Source organism: Perognathus longimembris, chromosome 17, assembly GCF_023159225.1.
Source record: "Perognathus longimembris pacificus isolate PPM17 chromosome 17, ASM2315922v1, whole genome shotgun sequence".
Classification (NCBI taxonomy): Eukaryota; Metazoa; Chordata; class Mammalia; order Rodentia; family Heteromyidae; genus Perognathus; species Perognathus longimembris.
This window is the reverse complement of record NC_063177.1, coordinates 21847363-21872228: the sequence shown is the minus strand read 5'-3', so window position 1 is coordinate 21872228 and position 24866 is coordinate 21847363. Positions and strand designations below refer to the sequence as shown.

The window sequence follows — 24866 nt, the reverse complement described above, 5'->3', positions numbered from 1 at the left end:
AGTTTGGAGGCATGGCTCACATGGTAGAGCTTTGAGCAAGAAAGCTGAGTTCAAGCCCTGGCATGGGGCGGGGGGCAGGATTTATCCCCAAACTGTAAGTGAGCCAAAACTACAATTCTACCCTCATGGAGGCCTTTATTTTAGCACTTGGGTGAGGGCATAGCACAGCCATCTGCACATTGAGCTACAGGAAAGAGCTGCTGTGACCAAAAGGATGTGGTGCTCATGCCACCGGAGGCAAGGAATATTCTATAGTACTCACTGTCTTTTGAGTACTGTGTATACATTGACTCTGGATGCCCATCATAAATTACTCATATGTCATGTCTCCCTTATGTGTTGAAGTTTTTCTTGATCCATGGGCTCCCTTAGGGATCTCTTCTCATGTCATATGCAAACAAACCTGTGGATACTGTGTCACAGGCTGGAAGGTCAACATGGCAAGCACATGGTGTGAGTATGGAGTCTGAAGGAAGCCTAACACCAAGCAACTGAACAAAAGGAGCGGTTCACAAATTCCTCAGAGGAAGCTGATATTATACACAGATGGGGTTTTAAGGAGAAATAAAGGAAGCCTGGCAGTGTCTACAGAATTCATACTGTAGGCTTTGAATTAGATGGTAGAAATCTTGGTTCCCCTTTTGGGTCAGGGACAAGGGAAAAGAGAATACAACAACCAAGCTGAGAAATGGCACGGATATGTAAGTACAGCACTGTAACATAATGGAGGTGCTGTTTACCAAAGAAATCAGAGTAGCTTGGGGTCACAGAGACTGTGCATCAGAAACTGTTGTGGAAGGAATGCTGATTTAGGGGTTAAGAGGATAAGGGGCCAGAGAGGAACTGGAGGTTGCATTAGATTTTTATATGTGTGTGTATATATGTGTGTGTATATATACATATATATGTATATATATGTATATATATATGTATATATATATGTATATATGTATATATGTATATATATGTATATATGTATATATGTATATATATGTATATTACCTTGACTTGAATTGAGACTTTTATATGTTGTCTGATCACTTTCTCAGCCCTGAAAATTTCAACAAAGATTCATCTAATATTGATCATCTGTTTGGTGCTTTTCCCAAGAATACCTCTAAATTCTTGGTCCATGTACATTCCCACTGCAGAGAAGTGATCCACGGACTGTGCATGAATCAGTTTGCAAATCCAAAGTGACATACTAGTAGCTAGTGCATCAAATCTGCATAAAGCCGGGTTTCACAAGGGATTTGAAGTGCTTAGCAGCATTTGGCTCTGACTCTTCTTACTTCCTGAAATCTTTACCTGCAGATACATGCGTTATGGGCTTTCTTAATTTTGTAACAGTTAAGTTACTCTAAGAGCCCACATCAAAAACAGCATGCACTCCCATGATAACAAGCCACTAGACACCTGGAGGAGGAACAGGCACAGTCATGAATCCCAGTGCCCTCTGTTGGTGACAGAGAGAATCAGCACACTTTGGCTCTGGCTGGCCCAGCCGTGTTGGTTAAATAGGAGCTTCTAGGTCAGTGAACAGCATTTTGCTTTGTCTTTCTCTGTTGTGAAGGTATGGCGGGGCACTCTGGCTCGCATGCGGTACAAGAGGACCAAGGCAGCTCTGACAATAATCAGGTACTATAGGCGCTACAAAGTGAAGTCATACATCCATGAGGTGGCCAGACGTTTCCAGGGGGTCCAGACCATGAGGGACTATGGGAAGCATGTGAAGTGGCCAACTCCTCCAAAAGTTCTGCGCCGCTTTGAGGAGGCCCTCCAGGCAATTTTTAGTAGGTAAGAACTTGTTGGTAAGTGCCATGTTCATTTTTGGCATCACACTTGACATAGGAAGTCATCATTCCCATATCTTGATGTTGGCTGGGAAGACAGGCCCTGAGTTCAAACCCCTAAAGGGGAAAAGGTTATTGAAAATCTTTTTATTTTAAAGACCATTGTGAGAAGATCAAGAGTTCCAGGCCAGCCTGGCTACACAATGAGACCCTGCCTTAAAAAAAAAAAAAAAAAAAAAAAAAACAAGGGGCTGGGGATATGGCCTAGTGGCAAGAGTGCTTGCTTCGTATGCATGAGGCCCTGGGTTCCATTCCCCAGCACCACATATACAGAAAATGGCCAGAAGTGGCGCTGTGGCTCAAGTGGCAGAGTGTTAGCCTTGAGCAAAAAGAAGCCAGGGACAGTGCTCAGGCCCTAAGTCCAAGCCCCAGGACTGGCCCCCAAAAAAAACAATTATTAATATATCCTGAATGTAAAGCAATTAATTTTATTTTGTGCTAAATTAGACGTTATCTTTGTCAGATTTTGGTCCATATACATGGTAAAAGGTACAAAAAAAATGATTCCTCATAAAAAGAAGGTCAGCTTGTACCAATGCAAGCTCATGCTTGTAATCCCAGCTACTCAGGAGGCTGAGATCTGAGGGTCGTGGTTCAAAGCCAGCTGGGGCAGAAAAGTGTTATCTCTAATTAACTACTCAAAACCAGGAAGTGGAACTGTGGCTCAGAATGGTAAAGCTCTAACCTTGAGCCAAAGAGCTCAGGGACAACACCCATACCCTGAGTTCAAGCCCCACAACTGACCAAAAAAAAAGATAAAGGGCTGGGAATATGGCCTAGTGGTAAAGTGCTCACCTCGTATACATGAAGCCCTGGGTTTGATTCCTCAGCACCACATATATAGAAAAAGCCAGAAGTGGCGCTGTGGCTCAAGTGGTAAGAGTGCTAGCCTTGAGCAAAAAGAAGCCAGGGACAGTGCTCAGCCCCTGAGTTCAAGCCTCAGGACTGGCAAAAGAAAACAAAACAAAACAAAAGGTCAATATAGAGCTATTGAAAGCAGAAGTATCTCATCCCTCCATTTGCAGACACAATACCAAAATGTCTTGGCAGGCTTTTTATGTGCAGCTAAATGTTTTATCATGAATGGTATCATTGGAAGTGTACATTTTTACATAATTTAAATTACCTAAATGCATGCTCACTGATTTTTATGTGAAATATGTAGGATATAAAGTTGAAACTCTCCACACTGTGCTATCTCACCTAAGATAACCACTCCTTAGCAATCAGCAAATATTATTCTAAACCTTTATGCATTTGTGAGTACACACACAGATTATATGAGGTAGCATGATAGAATGGTCAAAAACACAGGTCCTGGAGGCTGGGTTCATATTCTGGCTCTGCCACTGGACTAGCTCTATGTAATATGTGGCAAATTTCTTGGTGCCTCAGTTTCCTTCCCTATAAAGGATAAAGTAACAGCATATGTCTTGTGAATTGCTGAAAGGAGTATGAGTAAATATAAGAAGTATTTCACACCTGCAGGTAGGACTGCCTGAAGAGCTAGAGTGGTAGTCAATGACGGGTAAGATCCCCAGAAGGGGACAACCTAAGACAGGCACACTCTCAAGTAAGGCAACCACTTGCTAATAAAACAAAAAGGGGGAGATGTGGGACACGCCCAGATGTGTTACATCAGAAATAGGAAATCAACCAGCTGGCCCCACCTGTTTCTCAGTCCTGGGGCCACGAGTGGCTAAGATGGCGCCTGGCAGTGGGCCAGGAGGCGGTTCTGTGGGCTGTGACAAAAAATCAGGCTGCCTCTAGGATTGTTCCCTGGTTCTTCTGCCCTTACAGACAGCTCATGCCTCCCCTTACAGTCCCTAGATGGGTGCATGTACACCCCTCCCCTTCCTGCCAATCTTTGATCTGATTGGCTCCTGTCCCTTATATTAGTTGTGTGTACTTCCTTAATAAATGAGATCTTGTGCTGAAACAAAAAGAAGTATTTCACATAGTGCTAGATACAGTATACACTATGGAAAGGTTTGCCTGCACTATGGGCATGGATGGGTACATACACAGCCACACATGATGTGGGATTTTTTTCCCTCACTTTTAGTTCTATGTCTTTACTTAAAAATAAGTCATGGCAAAAAAGTTAAGGGACAGTGCTCGGTCCCCAAGTTCAAGCCCTAGTACATGCATATACGCACACATGGATAATTGAAGGGATGGGTTGTATTGAGCTAGAAGAATGGTGAAAGGGGTGATATCATTCCAGAGGTATCATAAACTGATTTGTTGAATGGTAACTCCTTGCACAACTACTTAGTAAAAATAATATTTTCAAGTCATGGGGACAAGTGCATATTTTAATGGGTAGAGAAGACTGAATTGTTTATTCTACACTTTGGCTCAAATGGTCTGGTTTTGTTTACTTGTACTTTCAATAGTTACAAGGATTGAATAAAAAGCCTTAAGCTTGCCAGCTAAGAGCTCTACCACTTCAGTCATGCTTTCAACCCCTCTTGGCACTGATTATTTTTCAGACAAGGTCTCACCTGATGCCTGGCCAGCCTGGCTACAGCCCTCCTACATGTGCCTCACCAAGTCACTGGGGAGAACAAGCACATTCTACTTCGTCCAGCCATTGTGCTTTGCAGGTAGCATGGATAGGAGGCTCATACCACGGGGCTCAGCCACTGGTTGAAATGGTACCTTGAAAACTTTTTTTGCCCAGGCTGGCCTCAAAATGCAACTCTCTGACCTCTACCTCCCAAGTAGTTAGAATTACATGCTTTAGCCACCACTTCCAGGAAAATAGGCTTCTTTTTAAGTTTTGAGGTTTATTTGTGGCCCTAGAATTATTCAGTTAGTGTATTGTGTAAAACTCAACTTGCTCATTCAAAAAATACTTACTGAATGCCTGCTATGTTGCAGGCACTAGTCTGACTTCCAAGGATATGGTAACAGACAGGAAAGATGGGGAAAGTAGCTCCAGCCTCCTCAGGGTCAAAGTTGATGAATATATGTATTCATCTGGTCAAGAGTTGGCACGCTTTTCCTGTAAAAGGCTAGTAGTAAATATTTTAGGCTTGTTCCTCTTCCTCACAGTAATTCCTTTGTAACTGAGCCTGCTTCAGTGTTGTCCCTCCTCATGTCATTGAGGCTGTTGGTCTTTATGGCTGCAGCTATTGATAGCTGCACACTGTTAAGGTTGGTAGTAGGAATGATCAGGCTAGGGAGCACCAGTGGCTCTCTCTAGACCTTGTTGTCCCAGTGTGCCTCTGTTCTGGGGCCTCTGGAATCAGTCAAGTGTAGGCCTTGTCCTAGGACACAACTGAATGGATCATAAGCTTATTATTTCTGTGCCACAGGTTTGACTATTCTTTATCCAGAATGCTTATAATGAGTACCATATCAATTTTAGAATTTTGGAATCTTTTTTGTTTTGTTTCATTTTTTGCCAGTCCTGGGGTTTGAACTCAGGGCCTGAACACTGTCCCTGGCTTCTTTTTGCTCAAAGCTAGCAGTCTACCACTTGAGCCACAGTGCCACTTCTGGCTTTTTCTATATATGTGGTGCTGAGGAATCAAACCCAGGGCTTCATGTATACGAGGTGAGCACTTTACCACTAGGCCATATTCCCAGCCCCAGAATTTTTGAATATTGACATAGACTTTTCCAGTTGAACTGGTTTGAGGTTTCACAGCATTTTAGATGCCTGATTTTTGGATTAGGAATGCTCAATTTTGTATTACAAGACCTATGTGTCACTAGTGTCTCATTGCTTTCAAAACACACACATAATGAAATAAGTATTACAAAATATCTACATAAAACTTTCAATTCTGTGTAATTCTGTGTACATTTTGTAGGCCTTTAATCTTTTTTTAGCATAGTGTACAATTACTTTGGTTTCATTTTACTTAAATTCTAGAATGAATAGGATCATCTTTTTAAAGCCTATATCTTTTGTTTATTTGCTTATAGGTGGAGAGCAGCCAAGCTTATCAAGAGTATCCCTGCTTCAGATCTGCCCCAGGTCAGGGCAAAGGTTGCTGCCATGGAAATGTTGAAAGGTCAACGGTCTGACCTTGGACTCCAAAGAGCCTGGGAGGGCAACTATCTTGCTTCAGTAAGTCCAATGCAGAATCTACATCTCCTTTTACAAAGAGAAGTATTCTTTTCTCTAAGAATTCATAGGAAAAGAACAGTTTTTGAAAAAAAAAAAAAAGCTACATCATATCCACATGTATTAAGTGAACTCTGTAACCTGGCCTTTGGCCATTTAAGCCTTCCCTTGCATTATTCAGCAAATATTTTTAATTACCTCCTTCCTTTTACTAGTTATTCCCAAAGCTCCATTCCATCCTCTCTCCCATTTCATAATTCTAAATTGTATAGGACCTTTGATGTTACAACAACCCTTTAGCAGCCTGACATCTGCGGTAAGGAGATAAAAGTATGCATATGAAATATGTAACTGGGGCTCTAAAGCAGTATTCTGAAAGGCTGCCTTTGCACCTGAAATGCTGAGCATTCTCATTTCATTCTTCCTTTTCTCTTTCAGAAGCCAGATACACCTCAGACCTCAGGCACATTTGTCCCAGTAGCTAATGAACTGAAACGGAAAGACAAATACATGAATGTCCTCTTTTCCTGTCATGTCCGTAAGGTAAGGCAAACTTGAAACATACACTTTGAGGGTTTAAGAAAAAAAAAGACTGATTCAAATGAAACCCACTTACTTAGACCTGCAGTAAAACATGACAGTGCTGTATAACACACTACCCCATCAGTGAGCCATACTTCATGCAGTGTTAGTACCAGAAGGCTGACAAAACTAGTTTTTAGAGCTAGGCTGTAAAGACTTCCTAAGGAAGTGAATGTTTTGTTGTTGTTTTGTTTTGTTTTAACTTTAGTTTACCTTTAAGTGGTTGTACAAAGGAGTTGCCATTCAACAAAGCAGTGTATGGATACCATGAGTATTGACCAATATCACCCCTTTCATCACTCTCCCATCCCTCCCAACCTAACCCCTTCTGTCAGTTTTCTTAATCTTGTAGGATATGCATTGAATTTTATAACTCTATTTTGGCCCCTTCCTCTCTTTTATTTGTCTACCTCTTTGTCCCCTTGATCCCATGTCCACTTTTGAGTACCTGATTCCTGGTATTTTTTGGGAGGGACTATAAGCCTTCCTAAGGCCAGTTCTGGGGTTTGAAGTCTCTTGTGATAACTATTTCTTTTCAAAACAAGTTGTGAGGACATCCTTGAGGTCAGGTACCCCTACCTAACTGTTTGTGTGTCTTTTGTAGTACCTGCAGATCTTCTCTGTATTTAGGGGTCATTTAGTGCTTTTAATACATGCATTACAGTTATTTTCATTATTTTAAGAATAGATCTAGGGGGGCTGGGGATATAGCCTAGTGGCAAGAGTGCCTGCCTCGGATACACGAGGCCCTAGGTTCGATTCCCCAGCACCACATATACAGAAAACGGCCAGAAGCGGCGCTGTGGCTCAAGTGGGCAGAGTGCTAGCCTTGAGCGGGAAGAAGCCAGGGACAGTGCTCAGGCCCTGAGTCCAAGGCCCAGGACTGGCCAAAAAAAAAAAAAAAAGAATAGATCTAGGGGAGGAAGAACATAACTTGGAAAAGAGGAATAAGATATACTGAGATTTAGAGTATTGGGGAAAATGTATGCTATGCATGCAATTACTTGTCTAAAGCAGGACTGTTACTAACCTGGAGGTGACACAAAATGGAGGCAGAGATGCCAGGCAAAAACAGTTTGAGTACTTGTTAAAATACACTGAAAGTAGGTGTCTCTAGGGTAAAAACAACAGGTCTGAGTACTTATTCACATTGCCTATGAGAAATTCTTACCCTAGGCCCAGGCTATAGGGTTGTGATTGGTTACCAGTGAGTCAGGAAATTCAGTTACAATATGTTTTTCTGAAATTTTGTGGTCTCATCCTCCACTTTAACTTTCCATTGGATTTCCCCATTGCTACTGCTAGCTGCTACCAATCACTTACCATACTTCAGAGTCTAGTCCTGAGCTTTGAGATCCAAAAACTATATTTTACTGCCTGTGCCTAGAGCTAATCAGACAATCAAGAAAAGGCTTTTGGCTGGGAATATGGCCTAGTGGCAAGAGTGCTTGCCTTGTATACATGAAGCCCTGGGTTCAATTCCCCAGCACCACATATATAGAAAACGGCCAGAAGTGGCGCTGTGGATCAAGTGGCAGAGTGCTAGCCTTGAGCAAAAAGAAGCCAGGGACAGTGCTCAGGCCCTGAGTTCAAGCTTCAGGACTAGCAAAAAAAAAAAAAAAGGCTTTTGCTAATCACATCTACACATTCACACAAAAAAGTATAAGGCATAATGCCTATGTAGTATGGTTGTATACATAACAAAACAGTGTTCCATTTTTGTAAGTCCTTATACCTAGTATCTAGTATCTGGCCTTCCAGCTTTTTTTCTGGTTAAATGGAGATAGTCTCAGACTTTCCTGCACAAGCTGGCTTCAGCCCTCCATCCTCAGCCTCCTGAGTAGCTAGGATTACTGGGTGCCCAGCTACCTCTTTTCTAGTATCTAGATAACTGGGAAATCAAATTACTAATCAGAACAGTTAAAGAGGGTTGCATGGTTTTAAGAATTAGGTCATCAAACACAGAAAAGCCTGGTATCTCTCATTCACTGAGATTAAATTTATCTCTTACAATTTTATCCTGGGTTCCTGTGGATAAAAACTGAAATTTTCTTATTCATGTTCCTGTGTTTCTAAGTTGAATGCAAAATACTCTTTCTTCCCACTGTAGCTTAGATAATATCCTCTTTAGAATCTTTTAATATCAAAGATACACAAGGCCAACTTAATACACTTTCACAGAGCCCTGTTCTTTATGCTTTGATTCTTTTTAAAATGTCCGCTTTCCATTAACCACAGTTATAAAGTGTTCTTTAAGGTGAGAGACTTCTGCAAATAGCTCCTCTCACCCACACTATGTTTTCTCTGTCTGAGTTTCTGGGGAAGCTTTGTCTCTGACCCCCTGTGGCTCTGACTAAACCTATAAACAGATCCTTTGAAGTGTTTAGGGAAAAAACAGGATGGTAAGAATTTTTTCTAGTTGAGGATTTTAGCTTTGGATAGAAGAAACAAGATGATATGTTATCTAATACTGAGTACATAGTCCAGTTTATATGAAACTTAAGTTTCAATTAAGTTTCACTTAAGTGAAAGATGATGTTCTATGTCATACTCACATTAAAGCTGGGGTTTACATATGTCTATTGGCTTTTTTTTTTTTTTTACTGTTTTTTGTTTGTTTTGTTTTGTTTTTGTGACAGTCCTAGGGCATGAACTCAGGTTCTGGGCATTGAGCTTTTTTGCTAGCACTCTTACCACTTGAGCCACAGCTCTACTTCCAGCTTTTTGGTAGTTAATTGGAGATTAGAGTCTTACAGATTTCCCTGCCCAGACTGGATTCAAACTGCAATCCTCAAACCTCAGCCTCCTGAGTAGCTAGGATTACAAGCATGGGCCACTGGTACCTAGCTCCTTAGCTGTTTTGATGTAGCTAAGTTATACAACCTAAGACCTGATGTCTTTCCTGCTCATTTGATTCATGTTTTAAGGATGGTGTGAGTTTCTGAAACAGAAGGTAAATATTAGTGTTGTATTCTCTTTAGACATTGCATTTTCTATATATAAGAGAATATTTTTAAACAGAGCTTCAATATGATTGTTGCTTTGAAGATTTTTTCATTTAGAACTTTGTTTTATTTAAATGTATTTTTTATGCTACAATACAACCATTTAAAATCAATCAAATACATAACATCAAAATGCTTTCTCAAAACTTACCCAATGCAAATAATGATCCTCAACCACAGCTTCTAAACTTTTACAAGGCAGCCTCAGTATCCAAAAGAACATGATATCAGAAGTGGAATGAAATCCCACCTCAATGCATATTTAAGGGAAAAAAAGTGAAAAATATTATGACTTATCAAAATTTAGTAAGATACTGTTATTTAATATGCCTACTTCTTAACTCTCTAAACTTGTTCCCCAACACTGGGAAAGTTTGTACTTAAGATACCTGGAAGGTTTTTGTTGTTGCTATATATATTAACTTATGTTCATATCATAGAAAGGCAAGTGGGCATTCCATTTTGACTCTAGAATGACCTTGAAATTTAGCAATAGGGTTTTGAAATCATTCTTTCATACCACATTTGTGCATTTCTCAATTTGCTACCATAAAAGATGTGGCTCATTGCTTTTTCTTACTACACATGTTCTGTTAAGTAGTCTTTGCTCTCATGTTCTCAGATTGTGGCAAATGATGGTTAGCCTTCTCCAACATGGCTTTCACAGAACCAATGTTTTGTTGGTTATTAATAACTGTTGGTTGAAAAAGTTTCTGTAAACTAAATATGTTTGAGAAAGCTATGCTAAACATGCCAGGAGAGCAAAAAAGTTGATAAGACTCTTATCTCCAATTAAGCACCAAGAAACTGGAAGTGGAGCTGTGGCTCAAGGGATAAGAGTACTAGCCTTGAGCAAAAAAGCTCAGGGAAAGCCAGGCACTGGTGACTCATGCCTGTCATCCTAGCTACTCAGGAGGCTAAGATCTGAGCATCTGAGTTCAAAGCCATCCTGGACAGGAAAGTCTGTGAGACTCTTATCTCCGATTAACCACCAGAAAACTGAAAGTGGGACTGTGCTCAAGTGGTAGAGCACTAGCCTTGAGCAAAAGAGCTCAAGGACAGCACCCTGAGTTCAAGTCCCATGAACTGCCAAAAAAAAAAGAGCTCAGGGTCAGAACCCAGGCTCTGAGTTCAAGCCTCAGGACCTGTACAAGCATGTACACACACACACTCACACTCACATACACACCCAAAACATACTGTTTAAATGTAAAATTGCCAGAATATACTCATGGTATGGTTTGCTATATTTCTCAAACCAACTGAACCATGTATCTTTCAAGAAGCTTCAGCTAAGGCTAATGCTGTGCAGAACAATTTAGGGAAGCTCTTTTACACCTTTTTTTCCTATCTTTGAAAAGTACCAGTCCTCTACTGTGGCCAAAGGGATGCTATGTGGACCTTAGTCATCAACAGCAGTAATTCCCTGCCACACAGGTTGTTTCATCCTTCGTTACTGATACCATTTCTGTCAGGTTGAAGACTGGAAAATAGGCTTTAGATATAAAGTAAATGTTTAGAGAATTGGCTGACTTCTAAAACTGCAGCAAAAAGAAACTGAAAATAATTAATTTGAATTTTAGTTTATCCTACCTATAGCAATATATCTTGCTAAATTTCATCCTGCCTGTCCTAATTTACTTATCTCAGTAGCTTACTAAAGATAACAATATTTTCAAGTTAATCTCCAACTTCTTTTTTACACCTTGGATTAGAACTAGGGTAAAAGGGCAGGGGTATGTGTGTGTGTACAAATATGAACACACACACCCCTGTCCTACCCTTCTGTTTTATATGTATTATCTAATATATGTATAATTATATATAAAATATATGTGTATTATATAATGTAGATGTGTGTATGTATATATATGTACATATGTATATATATACAGGCATATACATATATATATGCAGGTTTCTCTTCTAACTCTAGTTGGAAACTTTTGGGGTTTTTTTCCTTTTGGACAGTGGTTTGAAATTTTTTACTGATAGGTACAATGATTAAAATAGTACCTAAGTCTATGGTTGAAGCATCCTAATTAACAAGTAGCTGACTACTTGCTTCTAAAATGTACTGTGATTAATTCTGCCTTTTAGAAAAAGTTTACCTGCAAATGGGACATTCTCTGCCTTCTAGTAGCACTCTATACAAATACAGACACATAGTTACTCTCAATGTCATCTGTGTGTGTGTATGCCAGTGTGCCAGTCCTGGGCACTGTCCTGGAGCTCCTGTGCTCAAGACTAGCAGCTTGCCACTTGAGTCACAGCTACACTTCAGCTTTTTGATGGTTAATTGGAGATTAGAGTCTCTACAGTCAGACATCTCTTCCCCGTGGGTATTTCCAGACAGATAACTTTATTTCATTGTGCTGAATTGCTGTGGCTTATTGGCTTGTTTTCTTACAGGTAAATCGGTTTAGTAAGGTGGAAGATCGAGCAATTTTTGTCACTGACCGTCATCTGTATAAAATGGACCCCACTAAGCAGTACAAGGTGATGAAGACTATCCCTCTATACAATGTAAGTTATTTTGAAGTGACAGAATCTGTACCTGGTGCTTATGGCCCACCAGCATGTTACTGGGTCGATAGACTGCTAGAATCCCTTGGTTTTTAAGAAGCCCAAGCATTCCTGACATTTTATACCAGTTTTGTGTTTTATACAAATGTTTGATTTTTCTCTAAAGAAGATCCAAAGTTTTGGATAGATTAATTATGTTTTTTTAAGTATGAATACTATGGACTCTGGATGATTTTCATTCCTAATATTAAGTGTTTAAATGGAACTTACTGCCATTTTAAAGGAAATGGAATGCAATGTGAAAAGATTATTGCTTTTTTAGAATATAAAATATATGCAGCTTTCAGTTCTTCTCACCAATATATTCTACACACATCTTCTTGTTAGAGTTCCAATCTAAATCCACATCATTAATTATGTTTAGAGTTTTCAAAAGTTTGTGGTTTTTATTTGAAACATGAAATTTTATTAATATATCCTTGAATCTCAATATGGGATGATGTTGTGGAGGAGGAGGAGGGGGAGGGGGAGGGGGAAGGGGGGGAGGGGGGAGGGGGGGGGGGAGGGGGGAGGGGGGAGGGGGGAGGGGGGAGGGGGGAGGGGGGAGAGGGGAGGAGAGGGGGAGGAGGAGGAGGAGGAAGAAGAGGAGATAGAGTTCCTCTGTCTTGTCCAGGTTGGTCACAAACTTGTCAGCTGAAGTGATCTTTTTGTGCCAGTCTCCTGAGTAGCTGGGAATATAAACACAAACTACCACACCTGACTCAGATTTCTTTTTTTTTTTTCCTGTTTAGCAGTATCTGCTAAACTGATCTGCTATTCTGATTCTCCAGAAAGGTCCTACTAGACTTCTGGATCATTTCATTTGCCTCCTAGCTCTTGAAGAGGAAATCCTGTGTTTACTAGGATATATGAAGAATACTGTTTAGAGTTTTACTTAAAATTCTTTTGTCTCTGCAAAAGAAATGAATAGAATAGAAAGAAATGAAAAGAATAGTGTTTAGTCATTTTATTTTGTTACATTAGGGTCCTATTGCTTGTAAGGAACAAAGAAGGCAACCTATTCCTGGCTTTTATTAGTGACATACGAACTTATGAATAATTGCATTGAATATGGAGTTGGGATTTGTCTTCACTATGGTACCCCTTACTTTCATTCCTCCAAACTACAGTGTTCCTTTCAATCTAAAGGTCAACAGATTGTAGCTAAGGAGAGATGATGTTTAAGACACTTTTGATTGCATGTAGCCTTCTTAGCAAACACTTGTAATCTTACATGTCAGTCAGACTTTAAGCCTAACAACCCTGTAATCTTATAACCAGAGATGAGAAAGCAAATCATATTTTGCCAGTCTAAAGAAATGTGGAACAGGGGCTGGGGATATAGCCTAGTGGCAAGAGTGCCTGCCTCAGATACACGAGGCTCTAGGATCGATTCCCCAGCACCACATATACAGAAAACGGCCAGAAGCGGCGCTGTGGCTCAAGTGGCAGAGTGCTAGCCTTGAGCGGGAAGAAGCCAGGGACAGTGCTCAGGCCCTGAGTCCAAGGCCCAGGACTGGCCAAAAAAAAAAAAAAAAAAGAAATGTGGAACCAACAAAAATTAACTATGGTTTGCAGTTCATTTCTTTTTCCTTATGTTAAGAGGAAACACATCAAATGCATGGTATAAATTAAATAATTTGACAATTGTTTGAACTTAGGCAATTTTCCCAAACTTTTCATAATCACCATTTCCCATCATCATCATTATTAATGATTTAATTATTTTAATGACACTGTAATATCATAAAAGTTAATAATACATACCTACTATAATAAGTACCAACACAGAGGGATGAATATACAGTGTTTTAAGTGTTCCACCTATTTCCCTTTTAGCCTCATGCCATCTTTGTGAGTACCATCTTATGTCCAATATCCAATATCTTTGCCAAAATGCTGCCAGCCAAAACCCAACCCACACTCCTATGGAGGCCTGGAGGTATGAGGAGAGTAAAGAGCAAAGGGGTTAATACTCCAGCCCCATTACTCCTGCCCAGTATGGCTACCTTCCCTTCCCTGACTACTTCTTTCCACTTACCACTGTCCCTGCTCTTCTCAAATCACCCTTTGTACTCATCAGCTTTGCCTACGGTCTGCTTCTAGGAGGAAGCAGTTTGGATAGTAAAGGGAACTTCCAATCAAATATGTAATTTTTTTAAAGTCTAAAGCAAATATGACAAAATATTTAGCCTGAGGGATAAGGGCATGGTTATATTCTTCTGTGTAATTAAAAACTTGTAAAAATTAAAAACAAAATTTAAGAATAAGAACTTTCAAAAAAAAATGATGCCAGGCATTGGTGCCTCACATCTGTAATCCTAGCTACTCAGGACGCTGAGATCTGAAAATCATAGTTCAAAGCCAGCCTGGACAGAAAAGCTCCCATGAGACTCCTATTTCCAGTTAATCACTTCCACAAACCAGAAGTGGCACTATAGATCAAAGTGGTAGAGCACTAGATTTGAGCAAAAAAGCATAGGAACAGCACCTAGGCCCTGAGCTCAAGCTCCACAACTTACTTTTAAAAAAAGATGCTAGTAATAGTGTTGGAGAAGCTGGAGAAGTGAAGTAATTCCAGGTTTAGCTGTAGCCAGACATGAAGACATGAGTGATGTACATTTCTAATCCCAGCACTCAGGAGACTAAAGCAGGAAGATCAAAAGTTTGAGGCCAGATGGGGATACACAAACAGTCCAAGGCCAGGTACAAGACTTGGGCTACATAGCAAGATCTTGTCTCAAAAAAAAAAATTCCAGTTCAATCATATTGAGTTTCAGATACTGATGAAATTTACACATATATATCCCCATAGGTAATCAGAATACTACAGTGGGAAAGAATTCATTTCATAGGATTAATATTGAAGAGTGAATCCATGTATATAATTGGAAGAAGAAAATTGAGTCTAGATTATCCATGAATACTCACAGCTAAATGGTGTGGGAAAGATTCATGAAATGAAATGGATTAAAAAGAAAATCTCAGCTGGGTGCCTGTAGTTCACACCTGAAATCCTAGCTACTTAGGAGGCTGAGAGCAGAGGATAATGGTTCTAAGCCAGCCTGGGCAGGAAAGTCCATGAGATTATTATCTCCAATTAATCACAGAAAAAGCCTGAAGTGGAGCTCTGGCTCAAGTGGCAGAGTACTAGCCTTGAGCAAAAAGAGCTCAGAGACAGCACCCAGGTCTAGAGTTCAAGCCTCAGGATTGTCATTACCCCCCCCCCCAAAAAAAAGTAAATGAATCTCTCTGTAGTCCTCCCTTTTCTCATCTCTTTTTTAATGTGCTAAGCCAGCTCTAATTTCCCTTCAGACCCAGGAGGTTATAAATTATTCTAAGGAAGAAAAGAATGATGGAAACACCAAATTTAGACTCAAACTGTAAAGTTTTCAGAAATGAGAATACTCAATAAAAAATATAGCTGAAGGGTCTTGCACATCTCTCATTTCTGTTTCTCATTTCTCCTAAGAGGAAGTTTTCTATGTCTTTTATGGCTCCCAAGGAGCAGATTGCAACCACATATTGTCGTAAGTAGTGTTTTCTTCTTAATAAGATGCATATGTGGAAAGAATCACTTGGAACCCTGGGGAATGCTGCCATTTGTTGGGTTTCAGGGCAGCTCTGTGAGAGCATGTTAGCCAGTACCCCCACCAGCAACAGAAGTCGTGGACAGTCCAAATGGCAGCTTTTCTTTTAATCTCTTGTTCCTTGTGTCTTATTATAAGCAACCACCTCTTTCTTGTGAGGCAGTATGGGTCAGCTGTAAGCCCATGTTAGCTTCAGCCACCCAAGCCACCACTGGCATTTCATGGTCAGTAACACTCTGTTGTCTGAGTTGAGGTCTTTCCACGGCAACCAGATCTTCATGATCCAAATCCATGCATTTAGTTAGTTAGTTAGTTCATTCCAGTCCTGCAGATTGAACTCTGGGGCTGGGCACAGTCCCTGGACTCCTTTTGCTCAAGTCTAGCACTCTACCACTCGAGCTCCAGTGCCACTTCTGGCTTTTTCTGTGATTAGTTGGAGATAAGGGTCTCACAGAATTTCCTGTCCTGGCTGGGTTCAAACCGAAATCCTCAGATCTCAGGCTCCTGAGTAAGCTAGGATTATAGGCATGAGCCACTGGTGCCCAGCCAAATCCATACTTTTGTTCCTTATCCAATACAAATCTATTGGTTATTTTTCCTTACTTATTTGGAAATTACAAGGATAATTCTTTATTGGGGGCATGACTGATTTCTTCCTTCTAATATTTTTGACTGTTATCTCAACGTCCATGCCCCATTGGTCTTGGGTCTGCTAAAGTTTGGAGAATATCCTCAGTTCCTGTGAGCAGGAGCAATGGCAAGAAGTGCGGCACCTAGGCCAGGTTCATCGGGCACACTTTGATCATCTCAATCTCTCCAGCCATCCCATCCTAATTGCTAGGATCTAATCTTTGTTAAACAGGCCTTATTTAAAATTAGACTCTTGAACCCCTCACACAATGGTTCCATTTCCTTGCCTGCCTCCAGCCTAGGCAATGTAGGACTAATATTTGTTGATTCCCTAATGTGTTGTTTGAAAAAAAAAAAAAAAAAGGTCAGATAAAATTAAGTTCATATTGATTTTTTTTAAACTCGGATCCATTATCAAATGGATTGTTCTAGCTCTCTCCCACACCGCCGCTTATCTTTAAACTCACAGTCCAGCGATGAGAAACCTGGCTGCCACAGTTCACCACCCACCTACCTCAGGGTTTATTTTCATGTCTAGCAGTATTCAGACTGTCAGCCTGTACCCCTAGAGTCCTGGCTTCAGCTGGAGCACAGTGTTATGGGCACTTCCACTGGCCATGCACTTCCACACCTGCATCCATCAGTACCTTTCCTTCCCACTGCCTTCAGGGACATTATCTTGTGGCTTTTAACATTGTTAAGTTCTCTCATCACATTCTGTATTCCTTCTGGGAATCTGTCAATCTCCTAAATTGACCACATTAAGATGCATTCCTCATGCTATAAACATCTATGTATTTTGGCAAGTATGTAGCATCCTATGTTTACAATTACTCTATCTTTCAGAATAGTTTTACTTCTCTTAAAAATCTTCAGTGCCTGGGCCAGGTATAGTGATATATACCTTCAACCCCAGCTACTTAGGAGAAAGAGATTAGAATGATCATAGTTCTAGGCTACCCCAGGTAAAACATTAGCAAGACCTTTACCTCAACCAACAAGCCTGGTATGGTGGCACACATATCATTTCAGTGACACAGAGGAAAGGTGAGGATAGGAGGGTTCCAGTCTGAGGATGGCCCTGGGGAAAAAACAGAAGACCCTATCCAAAATATTAATAAAGCAAAGAAGAACTTGGGAGTATGACTGAAATGGTAGATCACTCGCAAGTACAAGACCCAGAGTTCATATTCCAGGCCTGCTTCCCCCGCCCCCTTCAAAAAAAATCCCCTATTCATTCTTTCCCCTCCTCTCTCAAGTTTTGGGAACCACCAATCATCTTTTTGTTTTGTTTTGTTTACCAATCATCTTATTATCTCCAAAGTTGCCTTTCTGATCTCCATCATAGAGTACACGGCCTTTCCAGACTGGTTTCTGCACTCAGTAATAAGCACTTTTGCTTCATACTTTTTTTAAATTTAATTTTATTGTCAAGGTGATGTACAGAGGGGTTACTGTTACATAATAAGGTAACGAGTACATTTCTTGTCAAATTGTTACCCTTCCCTCATTTTTCTCCCACTTTCCCTCCCCCTCAGCGTCCCCCCACCTCAAGTTGTGCAGGTCATTGTATATACATTTATCTAAGGGAAGGGAAGGGAAGGGGAACAACAAACTGGTAAGACAAAGGGCAAACCAATGCAACAGCAATACTCAAAAGACAATATGTTGGAAATTAATCACACTTATTTTTCTGTGGCTCAACTGGTCATGAGTTTACAAAACTAGAATATGAACTCTGGACTTCACACTTGATAAACAGGCACTCTACCACTTTTCCTAGGCTGGCCTGAGACCATGATCCTCCCAGTTATGCTTCCCATCATCAAAGGTTGTATGATGGGTGCATGTCATCATACCTAGCTTTTTCTGTTGAGAAGTAGGGGGTGGTAATCTCCTGAGTTTTTAACCTAGACGAGCATAGAGCTGTAATCCTTCTGATCTCAGCCACCCATGTAACTGGGATGGTAGGCACACACCACCATGTCCAAATATTGATTGAGAAGAGGGTCTTGAAAATGTTTTCCCTTAGTTGGCCTCAAATCATGATCTTCCCAGACTCCACCTCCTGAGAAGCTAGGATTCCAGGCATGAACCTACCAACACCTAGCTAGCTCATTTTTTTTAAACCAATGGATAATCTAGTGGTACCATAGGCACCTCATTCTTGAAGGATATCTTGGCTGCTTCCAGTTTGGGGCAGTTATGAATAAAGCTGCTATAATAAACATTTACATGTAGGTTCTTTGTATGGACACAGTTTTAAACTGGGTAAATATTGAGAAGTAATTTTGAGAATTTGAGAAGTAAATTTGAGAATAATTTTGTATGATAGGACTAAGTTATCCTTGTAAGAGCTGCTACTTGTGTCCAGAGTCACTGCAACTCTCTGCATGTTCACTAAAATGAGAGTTCCTGTTGCTTCTTATTCTCACCACTATTTGGTATTGTCAGTGAATATAATGAATGTACTTTCTGTTTCCGTAAAATATATCTCAGTACATCAGAGGTCTCTATCTTTAACTGTAAGAACCATCTCTCCATTTTCTATCAGTTTATGATCAGGAGATAGGGACCATGTTAACGTAAGCAAATACAATTAAAAGATAATATGGCACTGCTTTTCCCCTCTGACTAGCAAGAATTATCCAATTAACTTGTCATTTAATGGTTGTTCCACTCAGTCTTCATGGGAAATAACAAAATAGGAAGTCATGGCAAGTTTTTGAGGATATTTTCAGCAAACACTAGTTTCACAAAGCACGTGATCACATAATTGCAAACAGTGATCTGATAATGAAACGTTTGAGTCACAGGAGACCCCTGTCGTACTAAGTGACCTTCTGTGTACAAATATTGTGTTTGGGCTAGGGTTTCAGCCAGCTGGAATCACCCATGTTGTTGTCAGATTAGTACCTTCCCCTTTGACTCACTCTCTATGCTGTATTTATATAGTGTAATATCAAATTGAAGCATTAGTTCCAATACAGTTGTCAAGAAAAGTTAGAAATTTTGCAGGGGCAGTGGGATTCAAAATTTAGTGCTTTTGTGAAGCTGAGAGACTTGTGGTTGCCAGGGTTTGAGTTGGAGAGCAAAAGCAAGACGTTACCTACATAATTCATCGTAATGCCAAAGCTTCACTCACAACCTCTGACAGAGCACCAACCTGGGGCATCACTGAGTTGCTGGAAAAGGTTGCTCCCCCTACAGAGGCTTGTTGCTTGAATAAATGCCCTTCAGCCATCAGGGTTCATGTGAACATTGGTGCTCACAAAGAGGAGTGCCAAGACTGAGTGTAATTTGCGTAAACATGAAATCTGTTCCTTGCTTTCAAGGGAGACTGCATGAACTGAAACATTTAACCTGACCTCGGCTGGAATATTTTTAGCCCTTCTTTTTTTATTTTATTTTTTGGGGGGTGAGTGTGTTTTTTCTAATGAATTGGCTTGCAGAATGTTTGAATCTGCCCATTAATGTTGTTTTGATATAGTCCCTTTTATCAGTATAGGCTGGTTGGTTAAGGAGATAGCCAATTAATTATACACATCCCTCTTTTCGTTCTGTGGAAAAACCAAAGCAAGCATGGGGAGAGGAAAAAGACAATTATCTGATGTGCCAGTTTCATAGAGGTAAATGGATTGTAATTATGCCAAGCTTCATGCTTTATTACTCTATTTGACGTGACTTGCTGGAAAGATACCATTCTGTTTGGAAGATGGATTGCCCTTGTAATGTGTATAGGGTGTGCTCTGTTGAAATCTATCCCCACCACCATTTCTAAAGCACTCTCCCCTCCTGGCTGCAGCCCAAGGGAAGGTGTTTCCATGGTAACCTCAACAGAGGCAATCAGCTGATGTCTGGCACTGCCAGAGCTGTGTGCACTAGCCCCCTCCCTTTCAGTCCTCTCCTAGCCTTTAAAATATTTTTTAATGCTTTCTAACAGAAAGTATATAATCCCTTAATGTCAGACCCTAAGTGGCACTCTCGTGTATGTATGTATGTAAGTAAGTAATAAATTTACCTTCCTAATTAATTCTCAGCAGGTCCTAGGAGCCTATATTATTTTGAACATCTTGTGTAAAAATATTCTGCTTGTTATAACAAAGACATTGGCTAGCAAAATTTGATAATTAGAATTTTTTGTTCTTAGTTTTTAAAAACTAAAGTGATATCTATATTTAAAAGGGATCTGGAGAGACAAAGATGCTTTGGTTTCAGTTTAGTTTTTCAATAATTTTTTTCTTACTCTGGCTTTGCAATGAAACAATCTTTCTACTATAATTTTTCAGCAATCAATTATTTTATCATTAGATTTGAGTGAGCTATGTGGTTTTAAAATACTTATTTAAAATGTGAACCTAAAGCATGTTCTCTCTTTTTAATTAATTTGAGAGAAAAATCAAAATTTCAGTGCTTCCCTGCTAATTATTATCCTGGCACATGTTCAGAAGTAAATGTCTTTTGTTCTGCTGCTTTGAGACCACTGGTGCTTATGCGGAACAGGACCAAGCAAGCCAAATGTAGACTCTTTCTAACATAATGCAGAGTCTACTTTCACTAATTCTTCACTTGGAAATTTAATTTCAGATTTAAAAGCTCTATCAAAGTATTATTTCAAAAGCAACAGTCATCAGGGCCAAAATAGGACTCCTATAAAAAGCTATTTTGTTAAAGAAACACACAAAAAAAGCCCTTTAAGAAATACAGTCACAGAAAATATGTATACACCACCTTATTTATCCAGAGGTCAGGCTGCTAAAAGCAACATCCTTGTAAAACAAAACCCTAAGGATGTGTGTGTGTGTGTGTGTGTGTGTGCGCGCACGTACATATGCATGCATAAATATGATCTCTGCATTTCAGAATAGATGTCACCATGATGTAGCAGTAATAAACTTTTTTAATAAGTGTCTTATCAGGGTCTGGGGTTTATCTTAGCAGTAGACCCTCTTGCCTGGTATGCTTGAATCCCTGGGATTTTATCCTTGGCTCTTCAAAAAGAAATAATAAGCCAGGCACTCATTCCCGTAATCCTATGAAGGAGGCTGAAATCTGAGGATCACAGTTCAAAGCCATCCCAAGGCAGGAAAAACTCCTATCTCCAATTAACCACCAAAAAAGCCAGAAGTAGAGCTGTGGCTCAAGTGGTAGACTTTTATTCTTGAGCAAAAAAAGCTCAGGGAAACTAGGTGCTGATGGCTCATGCCTATAATCCTAGCTATTCAAGTGGCTAAGATCTTGAGGATCATGGCTCAAACACAGCCAGAGCAAGAAAATCTGTGAGCCTCTTGTCTCCAGTTAATCGCCAGAAAACTAGAAGTGGAGCTGTGGCTTAATGTGGTAGAGTGCTAGCCTAGAGCAAAAAAGTGCTCAGGGCCATCACCAAGGCCCTGAGCTCAAACCCTATGACCGAGAGAGAGAGCGAGAGAGAGCGCGAGAGAGTGCGAGAGAGAGAGCGAGAGAGAGAGAGAGAGAGATAGAGAGAGAGAGAGAGAGAGAGAGAGAGAGAGAGAGAGAGAGAGAGAAAAGGGGAGAGGGAGGGGGGAGGAAACAGCAAGTTCAGGGATGGTATCCAGACCCTGAATTCAAGCCCCAGAACCACACACACACAGCAATAATTGTCTTATTAGAGCTCTCTTCTATTCATTAAATATTTTTGAGCAGCTACTCTGTGCTGTGTTGACAGACACTGGCAGTTCTATACCACACAGTCTGACCTTGACACCTTGCAGGTCTGTGGGAGAGACAGGGACAAGCACCATTCAGTGCAGTACAGCGCCTAGGACATGTGCATGGCAGCCTGTGTGATCACTATGATGCCTTGCTCTCCAGAGGAAACAGGTATTCGGAAAGGTAAAGGGGCCTACCAAACCCACCAAGAGCACAGACAATGGAGCTTGGCTTCACACTCCCATCTATAGGACCTCTTACCCAGTTCCTAAAACCTGCTGCTTCTCTCATGAAGAATAACTTCTGAATTAAAATTTTATTTTAACAAGAAGAAAAAGATAACTAACATCTGTCACATGTCTAACTCTAGGCCTTTTTAAGATGATTTAATCCTGCTGTATTAATAGAAAAATCCTAACCAGGTGCCTGTGGCTCACACCTGTAATCTTCACTATTCTGAAAGATGAGAACTGGAAGCTTACAGTTTGAAGCCAAGCCAAGAAGAAAAGACTCTGTCTCCAATTAATCAAAAAATGCCAAACTGGAGGTGTGACTTAAGTGGTAGAGCAAGAACAGAAGGCACTGGTACACACACACACACACACACACACACACACACACACACACACACACACACACACAGATTATATATAGACAGAGAAAGGGAGATTTAAAACCACATAGCAAGGCTTTCTCTCTAAAGGAATAGTATATGACTAAAAGGCCAGGTATGGCAGCTATTTGTGGGAAAGTGTGGTTCTACACCAGTGCAGGGAAAAAGTTAGCTGGGCACTAGTGGCTCATACCTATAATCCTTGCTACTCAGAAGGCTGAGATATGAGGATCGCAGTTCAAAGCCAGCCTGGGGGATGGGAATATGGCCTAGTGGTAAAGTGCTCATCTCGTATACATGAAGCCCTAGGTTCGATTCCTCAGCACCACATATATAGAAAAAGCTGGAAGTGTCACTGTGGCTCAAGTGGCAGAGGGCTAGCCTTGAGCAAAAAGAAGCCAGGGACAGTGCTCAGGCTCTGAGTTGAAGCCCCAGAACTGGCAACAAAAACAAAAACAAAGCCATCCATGATAGGAAAGTCTGTGATGCTCTTCTTTCCAATTAGTCACTAGAAAACTGGAAGTGGCGCTGTGGCTCAAAGTGATAGAGCACTAACCTTGAGATGAAGAGCTTAGGGGCAGTGCCCAGGCCCAGAGTTCAAGCCCCATGACACACATACACACACATGCACACACACACAAAGACAGGCATGGTGGTTCACATCTGTATTCCCATCTACATAGCAAGCAGAGGTAGGAGGATTGTGGTCTGAGGCAGCACTTGTCAAAAATGTGAGACTCTCTGCTGAACCATCAGTGGGGTCATTGAAGAAATTAGAACAGAAACTCAAATGTTTATGGAATTTAACCAAGATGAGCACACAAAGTACCACTCCTTTGGGACACAGCAAAGGCAGTACTCAGAGGAAAATTTATATCTCTGAGTGCCTACATCAACAAACTGGAAAAAGAGCAATTCAACAACTTAAGGAAGCACCTTAAGCTCCTCGAAAGAGAACAAGCCAAACCCCAAGCCAATAGAAGGAAGCAAATAATTAAAATCAAATCAGAATTAAATGACTTAAAGTCAAAGAAAACCATCAAGAGAATCAACAAAATGAAGAGTTGGTTCTTTGAAAAAATTAACAAAATAGACAGACTCCTAGCAAAGCTGACCAAAAACCAAAGGCAGCACACCCAAATATACAAGATCAGAGAAGAAACAGGTAACATCGCCAGAGACACAACCAAAATTCAGAACACAATAAGGGACTATTTTACAACCTTTACACCACCAAATTTGAGAACCTGGAAGAAATGCACGATTTGCTAGCAAAAACTGATATCCATAAACTCAACCATGAAGATTTAAACCTTCTAAACAGACCCATATCCAGCATTGGAATAGAAATGGCAGTAAGAGATCTCCCATCCAAGAAAAGCCTAGGTCCAGAAGGATTCACAGAAGAATTCTACAAGGCCTTCAAAACAGAACTCACACCAATATTTCTCAAACTCTTCAATGAAATTGAAAGAGAAAGTTTGCTACCAAACACATTCTATGATGCCAGTATAACCCTCATCCCCAAACCAGGCAGGACTCATCACGGAAAGAGAACTATAGACCAATTTCCCTGATGAACATTGATACAGAAATTCTCAACAAAATTCTGGCCAATCGACTTCAACAGGTCATCAAAAAAATAATACACCATGATCAAACTGGATTCATCGCAGGGATGCAAAGTTGGTTCAATATATGCAAGTCAATTAATCCACCACATTAACTGGAGCAAGATAAAGAGTCACATGGTTATATCACTAGATATGGAAAAGGCATTTGATAAAATCCAGCACCCATTTACGATAAAAGCCCTGGAAAAACTGGGATTCCAGGGAACATTTTTGATTATAATAAAGGCATTCTATGACAAACCAACAGCAAGCATAATTCTAAATGGTGAAAAGCTAAAGCTATTCCCTTTAAAATCAGGAGCAAGACAGGGAAGTCTACTCTCTCCTCTCTCCCCTTCAACATAGTACTAGAATTCCTAGACAGAGCAATTAGGCAAGAAGAAAACATAAAGGGGATCCAAATAGGAAAAGATGAAGTTAAACTTTCTCTCTTCACAGATGACATGAACCTATATCTAAAGAACCCCATAGACTCTATTCCCAAGCTACTAGAGCTGATCCAAAACTTTGGCAAAGTAGCAGGATATAAAATAAACCCTCAAAAATCAATGGCCTTTCTATATGCCAATGACCGAAAGACAGAGGCCAAAATCAGGAAAGCAACTTCTTTTGCAATAGCCTCAAGAAACATAAAATACCTAGG

At 40.4% G+C, this 24866-nt stretch overlaps 1 protein-coding gene across 2 annotated transcripts in view; it reads left to right on the top strand.

Annotated features, from left to right (window-relative positions):
- Positions 1–24866, top strand: part of Myo1d (myosin ID) — a 338468-nt gene that overhangs the window by 191558 nt on the left and 122044 nt on the right. For both annotated transcript variants that reach the window (XM_048365802.1, XM_048365804.1), the window contains exons 17-20: positions 1574–1797; positions 5793–5937; positions 6373–6477; positions 11934–12047. In XM_048365802.1, the coding sequence (XP_048221759.1) occupies positions 1574–1797; positions 5793–5937; positions 6373–6477; positions 11934–12047 (588 nt within the window). The remainder of the gene's footprint in view (positions 1–1573; positions 1798–5792; positions 5938–6372; positions 6478–11933; positions 12048–24866) is intronic.